Source organism: Solanum tuberosum, unplaced genomic scaffold (assembly GCF_000226075.1).
Source record: "Solanum tuberosum cultivar DM 1-3 516 R44 unplaced genomic scaffold, SolTub_3.0 scf00216, whole genome shotgun sequence".
NCBI classification, from domain to species: domain Eukaryota; kingdom Viridiplantae; phylum Streptophyta; class Magnoliopsida; order Solanales; family Solanaceae; genus Solanum; species Solanum tuberosum.
Window position 1 is genome coordinate 983,140 of NW_006239143.1, and position 8,876 is coordinate 992,015.

The 8,876-nt window shown below is 35.9% G+C and overlaps 2 protein-coding genes across 2 annotated transcripts in view; both read left to right on the top strand.

Moving 5' to 3' along the window:
- The window catches only part of LOC107062331 (nuclear transcription factor Y subunit B-6-like), a 4,708-nt gene extending 2,901 nt beyond the window's left edge, over window positions 1-1,807 (top strand). The window contains exons 3-4 of the mRNA XM_015312862.1: window positions 16-121; window positions 1,439-1,807. Coding sequence (XP_015168348.1) covers window positions 16-121; window positions 1,439-1,807 — 475 coding nt within the window. The remainder of the gene's footprint in view (window positions 1-15; window positions 122-1,438) is intronic.
- A 4,122-nt stretch (window positions 1,808-5,929) lies between these two features.
- On the top strand, window positions 5,930-8,080 carry LOC107062332 (nuclear transcription factor Y subunit B-8-like). The gene is made up of 2 exons (XM_015312863.1): window positions 5,930-6,014; window positions 7,494-8,080. Exons 1-2 carry the CDS (start codon window positions 5,930-5,932, stop codon window positions 8,078-8,080), a joined length of 672 nt encoding a protein of 223 aa, XP_015168349.1.
- Window positions 8,081-8,876: the final 796 nt, after the last annotated feature.

Consider the following 8,876-nt stretch of genomic DNA (forward strand, 5'->3'; position numbering starts at 1 on the left):
TTGGCGCTCTGCAAGGCGCGGAGCGCCAGCCCTTGAAATTCAGAAGGGTCATGCTGGCGCTCTGCTAGGCGCGGCACCCCAAGGGGGAAAATTCAGAACCCCTTTTGGGGTGAACTGGCAGGTGCGACGCGCCAATTCCTCACCCAGAAAACTCGACTTTTTCCCCTCTCTTTCCAACTCTAAACCACCCTAACACCAAAGGTTTCAACCCCAACCACTAAGGATCATCATATCCCTCAACATACCATGGATTACAACTCAAAACACAACCGGAAACAAGTCCCAAATCAACAAGAATCTCAACATCACAATCAACAACAATACCAACAACTTCAACAACATAACCAATCCTTTCTCAATAAATAAAAGGGGCTTGGTGTGTGGGGGAAAATATCAACCCACACTAAATACTCACATACCTAGTAGGGATCACCCCCGACGATTTCCACGACGATCTTGGACGGAAACTTCTTGATCTTCTCTTCTTCTGCTCTTCTGCTCTTCTTCTCTTCTTCTCTTCTTCACTCTCAAGAACCCTAACTCTAACTCTTTTAAAATGGAACTAAAATGATCCACAATAAGCCTAACACAACAATATAACCTCAAGAGAAATGGCTAGGGAAAAGACCAAAAATGCCCTTAAAATTTCCGGACGGATTCCCTGCCAAACTGCCCAAACTTTCAAAGGTCATAACTCACGCATACGAACTCGGAATCGAGCAAAACTCGGTGGCGTTGGAAAGATCATTCCACGAACTTTGCAACCACAACTGTAACTCCACTAACTCATCCTGAGCTAGAATTTATGGTTGTTCAAAGTTGGCCAAAAATTCACCTTTTCCTTACTTGGTCAAAATTTTCCAGAATTTTCAAATTCTTTCCAAAAATGAAAATTTTCAAATTCTAAGCCTCTTCTTAGTTATTTCAATTTTCCAGATGTTACAGAAGCATTTTATGTTAAGTCTGTATTCACACTTATTAAATAATATGTGGTTTTGGTGTTCACATGAATAATTATTAGTGAAACATATATTTCTGTGTGCCATTAGCTTTGTAATTTTTTCAATACTTGGGTAGGTAATATCAAATGTTACTTAATAATGTTTAATTAGAAAATAAAAGCTTAGCTAGATGTGAAGAAATTAGATGAATATTTTGATGATATAGACTACACTTCTTTTTAATTTCACTCTGGTGCTTTTTTGTTGTGTGAAATTAAGATATATAGATGAGCCTGGAACTGCCTGCTCATCTCAACCAGGAAGTTGTTGAAATCATCATTTAGGAGCAAGACCGATTCATACCAAACGTGGCCAGAATCATGCATAGCACCCATCCTCCCCATGCCAATATATCCGATGACGCCAAACGGACCATGTACGAATGTATCTCTGAGTTTATATGCTTTGTAACATATGAAGCCAACGCTCATTGCCAGCGTGAGCAACGGAACACCAACACTGATGAAGACGTGCATTGGGTCATTAACAAGTTTGGTTTTGATGACTACATTGAACCCTTGCCTTTGTACTTTCCTCGTTGTCGTGAGGATGATGGTGGCGAGTGTGGATCCCTTATAGGGGAGTCTTTGTTGAAGCGTCCAATGGTTGATACATCTTCAAGCTGCAACATCACACCCTATCACCTTCCTCCTAATTTTCCTATGGCTCATCACCACTTTGTGTATCCACCACCAGTGGGAAATGGTGATATGCAGGGTGATGCATCAAATGGAAGCACTTCTCAGTGTGAAGTGGCTTCAGTGGATAGTGACGTTGAGGCTCCTACGGAGGAGGATAATGAGTGATCAATTTCTCGATCAATTGAAGGTATTAAGTTGTTGTTGAAGCTTATCATGAGTAATGAAGAAAGTTTAGGAATAGTTTTTAATTTGCAAAGTTTAGGAATGTATGTGTCGAACTAAGTGAGCCAAATGGTGCCCCTTCAATTTGCTGTTTACTTATGTGTGTATGTGTATGTGTATGTGTATGTTTGAGTGTGGTGGAAGTGCTCAACCACATGAACAAGTGCTACTAGTCCTTATTGTGATATTTCTAATTGAGCATGAGATCTTTTTATACTCTTAATTCTCATTTTGAATTTAAATATTTGATCAAACACTTAGGAAAACAACAGAGGAATTGCTCTGCCACCTCTTTGCTCTTCTTACAGGACCAATTACCAAGGTTACCCTTGACATTCCTAATCTGGAAACATGTCCAAAAAATGACCACTTGATATATTTCCTCTATAGGAATGTCATTCAGCATCTAGTTGTTAAGCCTCTGTTTGGTAACCGATACAAACTGCCTTCTTTTTTTCATATGTTTGGATTTGAATCATTATTCAAACAAGGTCTTTCTCAAACAAATTCCTTGATTCGTAGCATATGAAGCAGCCACATATTCAGCTTCTGCTTAAGATTGAGCTACAATATCTTGCTTCTTTGTGCTCCAAGAAAAAATTATGAACCAAGCAAAAAAGAGTAACGGGATGTGCTTTTGTAATCATCCAAATATCCACCCCATTAACTATCTGAGTAGCCAGGAAGATTTCCATTCTCCACACTTCTATACCAAATTCCATAATCAATTGTCCCTCTAATGTACCTTAACACCCTTTTAGCGGCTCCAAAATGCTTAGTACTGGGACTTTGCATATATTAGGATACAATTGGTTTCCAATAAGACTTCAATAAAGGATTGGATCTGCCCTCTCTTGACCATCATCCTTCATCAATTTTTCATTCACAAGAACTGGTGTTACAAAAGGTTCGCACTTGTCAAGCTTGAAATTTTTTCAACAGATTCAAGGCATACCTCTTTTGGGACAAGAAAATTCCTTCACAAGATTGAGAAATCTCCATTCCCAGGAAAAACTTCTTCTTTCCTAGATCAGACATCTCAAAATCTTTTACCATTTCATTTTTAACTTCTTGAACCGCAAGAAGATTTTCACCAGTTATCATCAGATAATCAACATAAACAGATATCACAATCCACATCCCATCAAATTGCCTTTTGAAGTACAAAGTAGGCTCATTTAGGCTTTCGCTGAAGCCTTGAGACAACTAAATGAATGTACGTATTACGTAAACATGACCCTTAACTTGGCGTCAGTTAACAACTATGACCTTTAACTTTGGGTGTGCATAAGTAGGCACTTAAACTTGTATAAAACTGAACAAATAGACACATTCGTCTTACATGACACCCTACATGATAATTTTGTGTCCTATGTGTATTATGCCATATAGGACACGTGTGTCTACTTGTTCAATTTTATACAAGTTTAAGTGCCTACTTGTGCATACTCAAAGTTGGAGGGCATACACTACAACAAAAACAACTTTTAGCGGCAATAAATAGACACATTAATAAAGAGTCCTAAAGTCTTTACTGGTATTAGTTAAGTGTCATTAGATCCAATGTCCCTAAAGGCTTTAGCGACATATAAAAAGAGTGCTAATTGCCGCTAAAAATACATATTTAGCGGCAATTGAGCTATTGTCATTAATTAATTATCGCTAAAAATCATTTTTGATGTAGTTATAGTGGTCCACTGAAGTCAAGTCAGAGGTCATGCTTATGTATTATGAGTTATGACAAATGAATATCCAGCCTACTATACCAAACTCTTGGAGCCTTTTTAAGACCATAGAAAGCTTTTTTAAGCTAATACACCATGCCTTCTTCACCTATGAAAGATTTTCCACTTGTACTGTGTTGCAAGTGTAATGACCCTAAAGGTCATTTTTGGAATTTTCTAGAAAATTATTATTTACCCTTTATAAAAATTGCAACAAGTCATTTTTGGTCCATTGTTATGGTTAGTTTGGGAACCAGAGTGAAAAGTTGGGAGTTTTGAAAAAAGAATTGGGTTTTGAAGATTTTAAAGTTGAAATGGTTGACTTTAATCAACATTTGGAGTATCGAAATGGAATTTTGTCAGTTTCATCAGCTCCGGAATGTGATTTTGGTTAGTAGGACTATTGGCTCAGGTTCTAAGGTATTTAGATGAGTTTTGAAAGAGTTTTTGTGTTTTGAAAGTTGAAAGCATAAGAGAGTTGACCAAAGTCAATTTTGGTGATAGCAAGCTCGGAATAAAATTCCGACAATTTTGTTAACTCCGTAATATGTTTTTTTGGTCTAGATGTATTGTTGGTTTGAGTCTTAAGGCTTTTGGTTTGATTTTGAGCCATTAGACGAGATGCGGTAAGGTTAAGGCTAAACTTTGACTTTAGTCAACCTTTGAGGTTAGAATGGTCATTTTCAAGTTTTGATGATTCCACTTAGTCTGGAGGGTGATATTTTGTCTAGTTGAAGGTTTGGTTCAATTCTCGAAACCTTTGAATGAGTTTCATGTCCTTATTTGAAATTTGGAGATTCTTAAGTTAAAGTTGATTTTGGGCAAACATCGGGTTAAGATAACCTTGTTTGGGTGTTTTGATGAAATTTCATCTAGTCCGAAATATCATTTTCACACTAATAGCATATTTGGTTTGTGTTTGGGAGGTACCAGATGAGTTTTGAGTGAGTTTTTAAGCTTTTTGGATGCTTTGACGTTGTTTCAGCAAATTGGGTTAACTTAAAGTTTCGTTATTAGTTTTAAAAATAGAATATTATTACGAAATTTCTGAAAGTTTGAGCATGAATATAGGACGGAACGGTGGTGTATTTTAGCTAAGTCAAGATTGGACTTTTATTGCGAAATATGAAATAATTATTTATTGAGCAAAATTAATATTTTACTAAGCAAACGAGCATGAAATTGAGTCTTGATTAAACGAATAGGTCCGTATCATTATTTAAGACATTTAGGAAAAAGAATCGGAGCAATTTGCTATCGTATGAGGAAGTTACGGCTCCTCTAGTGAAATCAAAGTTGTTGGTTTCTTATGTGAATTCTGATGAACAAGTATTTAAGATTTCAGGCTGTCTTTATTTGATATTTGTGTATATTGGGAATTCTAGAGCTCAGAATAGAGTAATTCTTATGGTATTCTTCTCGATCTCATATGGGGGTTAATGTAAGATCCTCATTTTGGAATTCTCTCATGATTTCCTCATCTGTTTTCTTTACTTATCTGTGAATTTCATAGGGAAGAATTAACGCTTTATTGATTTGTACTCAGTTTTTTATGACAAATTTATAATTATGATCCTCATGTTATGAATAAACTAATTTCGGCATAAATTTATTGATTTATCAATTATTTTAATTATATTAACCGCGTATAAGCTTGAAGATTTTGTGGTTTCAAGGGTAAAGTTAAAGTTTGATAAACTGATGATTTCAAGGTTGATTTTAATTCGGTTTTAGATGAAATTTCATATTTGAAGTTCTCTTAATATAGGTAAGATATTTTTCAAGAGATATTTAAGAGTAGTTTTTTTTTTTATCTTACATAGTTGTCAATTGCAAAATGTTCTAACTGAAGGCAAAATTAAACTGTTAGTAATCTATGCTCCCTCCGTCTAAATATAAGTGTCACTTCAACACAAAAAATTATCCCAAAACAAGTGTTGTCGGAGGAATTCAACTATATATATTCTTATATTAAAGAGCTACTACTTCTTAATAGTGCTCAATTATCAAAAACATCAAATAAATAGAGAGGCTACTTAGAAAACTACAACTTTAATTTATTTTTTTCCTTACTGGGTGAGAAATGAGCTAAAGTAACACTTATTTTAGGACAGACGAGGTAGTAGTATATAGTTATGTCGTTTCTGGTCAATACTCATTTTCCCAACTGTGAAATCATATTTATGTCAGCAAATACCTTTTTCTCGCTCACTCCGCCCTGGTGCCACATGTCCCTCCTTTCTCTTAAATTTTGTATCTATATATATGGGGGCCGATTACTATCCAAGATCCACATACTATACATAGAGAGAGAGAGAGATAGATCTGTGGGGAGAGTGAGATGGATAATGGTAATCATGTTGGTGGTTCAGGAAATGGAGGATTTCATAGCTATCGCAGATCTCCTGCACATTCCCCTTCCGCTGGTATGCTACCTAGCTTCTCTTTTACTTTTACAAATGCATTACACAGTGATTTCTCTATATATATGTATGGTTGGAATGTTAATGAATTTTTTATATTTGATATACTTACTAAAGCCGATCGTTTCTATTAAAATCTATCTCAAAAGGTAGGGGAAAGACTGTGTACACATCACACTTCCAGATTCTATTTAAGGAATTATATGTCGTTGTTGTTGTTGAATATTCATGATGCTTTGTATATGCTGAAGTATACAGTTTTATTCAGGAGACTAAATTTGGGCTGCTAGCTAGCTAATAATTTTCATTGATTCCCCTAAATTTTTCATTTTCTTTTTTAGCTCTGTTGAGCCTTGGAAGATAATAAAAATGGAGAGCTGCAACTTGTGTATATTTCTTGGCTTTTCTTCTCATCATCTTCTGTATGTCCGTCTTTAATTAGCTAGCGACCATATATGCCTTTTTTCCCCATATATATATAAGCAAAGTTAGCTGTTTGTATATCAAAGATTAATTGATCAATTCATGGTAGGGGTGATCGACACGGCATTTCTGGTTTTCTTTTGGAACTTCAAAAGAAAAAAATGGAAACAAGTGGCATGCATGCAATCTTGTGTATGTCCTCTCTACCCTTTTTTTACGCGTGTGTCTCCTCTAAAAAGAATATTAAAAAGAGAGAGGAAGAAACAAACCGTCTAACGTTAGCAAGTTTGAAAAACAGCTAGCAATATTACACAAATTAAAGGCTTTATTTATGGCATAAAAATTGCCGAAAGTGTCCGTTACAATTCGAGTAGATCTTCCTATATTTATATATAAGTGTTAGCTAATTAACTTTTACACTCTGCTTTTGCCATAAAATTAAAAAATCAGAAAAAATAAGCATTTTAAGAAGTTGATTAAAATCTAGCAAGCATTTCTTTATCCAAAGTTTAAGAAGCATAGCATATAACATTAAGAACAACTGGTACTACAAATAAAGTATATGAAAACAGTAGGCAGGGTAGTATCCGTTACAATAAAATTTTATCTTATTCCTATATCCCGGTTATGGTAAAACTAAAAGCCTTCTGGTCCGAGCAAGTTTGGATATATGCGAGAGTTAGTTGAAGAGTAGACAAAATAAGATAGATGATGAAAACTAAATATGAAGCGTTCTGTTACTTTACTCAGTCTGTATACACACTGATTAAATAATATGTGGTTTTGGTGTTCACATGAATATTGTCCAAAATTCATAGTGCCGTCTTACAGTACGACTCTCATATCCAACTAATAATTAGTGAAACATATATTTCTGTGTGCCATTAGCTTTGTAATTTCTTCAATACTTGGGTAGGTAATAGCAAATGTTACTTAATAATGTTTAATTAGACGATAAAAGCGTAGCTAGTTGTGATGAAATTAGACGAATATTTTGATGATATAGACCACACTTCTTTTTAATTTCACTCTGGTGCTTTTTTGTTGTGTGAAATTAAGATATGGAGATGAGCCCCGAACTGCCTGCTCATCTCAACCAGGAAGTTGTTGAAATCATCATTCAGGAGCAAGACCGATTCATACCAAACGTGGCCAGAATCATGCATAGCACCCATCCTCCCCATGTCAAGATATCCGATGACGCCAAACGGACCATGTATGAATGTATCTCTGAGTTCATATGCTTCGTAACATATGAAGCCAACGCTCATTGCCAGCGTGAGCAGCGGAACACCATCACTGATGAAGACGTGCATTGGGTCATTAACAAGTTTGGTTTTGATGACTACATTGAACCCTTGCCTTTGTACTTTCCTCGTTATCGTGAGGATGATGGTGGCAAGTGTGGATCCCTTATAGGGCAGTCTTTGTTGAAGCGTGCAATGGTTGATACAGCTTCAAGCTGCAACATCACGCCCTATCACCTGCCTCCTAATTTTCCTATGGCTCGTCAGAACTTATTGTATCCACCACCAATGGGAAATGGTGATTTGCAGGGGGATGCATCAAATGGAAGCACTTCTCAGTTTGTAGTGACTTCAGTGGATAGTGACGTTGAGTCTCCTACGGAGGAGGATAAGGAGTGATCAATTTCTCGATCTATTGAAGGTATTAAGCTGTTGTTGAAGCTTTATAAGCAATAAAGAAAGTTTAGGAATAGTTTTTAATTTGCTAAGTTTAGGAATGTATGTTTCGAAGTAAGTGAGCCAAATGGTGCCCCTTCAATTTGCTGTTTACTTATGTGTGTGTTTGTGTGTGGTGCTCAACCACATGAACAAGTGCTACTTGTCCTTATTATGATATTTCTAATAGAGAATATTTGATCAAACACTTTGGAAAACAACAGAGGAATTGATATGAGTCTCTGCCACCTCTTTGCTCTTCTTACAGGACAATTACCAAATTTACCCTTGAGATTCCTAATCTGGAAACATGTCCAAATAATGAACACTAGATATATTTATTTCCTCTATAGGAATGCCATTCAACATCTTGTTGTTAAACCTCTGTTTGGTAACTGATACAAACTGTCTTCTATTTTTCATATGTTCGGATTTGAATCATTATTCAAACAAGATCTTTCTCAAACAAATTCCCTGATTTGTAGCATATGAAGCAGCCACATATTCGGTTTTTGCTGAATATTGAGCTACAATATCTTGCTTCTTTGTGCTCCAAGAAAAATTATGAACCAAGCAAAAAAGAGTAATGGGATGTGCTTTTGTAATCATCCAAATATCCACCCCATTAACTATCTGAGTAGCCAAGAAGATATCCATTCTCCACACTTCTATACCAAATTCCATTATCAATCATCCCTCTAATGTACCTCAACACCCTTTTAGCGACTCCAAAATGCTTAGTGCTGGGACTTTGCATATA

Excerpts from the sequence above, each read along its gene's own strand:
- LOC107062332 (XM_015312863.1), top strand. The coding sequence starts at position 5,930 with ATGGATAATGGTAATCATGTTGGTGGTTCAGGAAATGGAGGATTTCAT. Across the intron at positions 6,015-7,493 it reads TGCACATTCCCCTTCCGCTG|ATATGGAGATGAGCCCCGAA; the intron begins GTATGCTACCTA and ends TGTGAAATTAAG.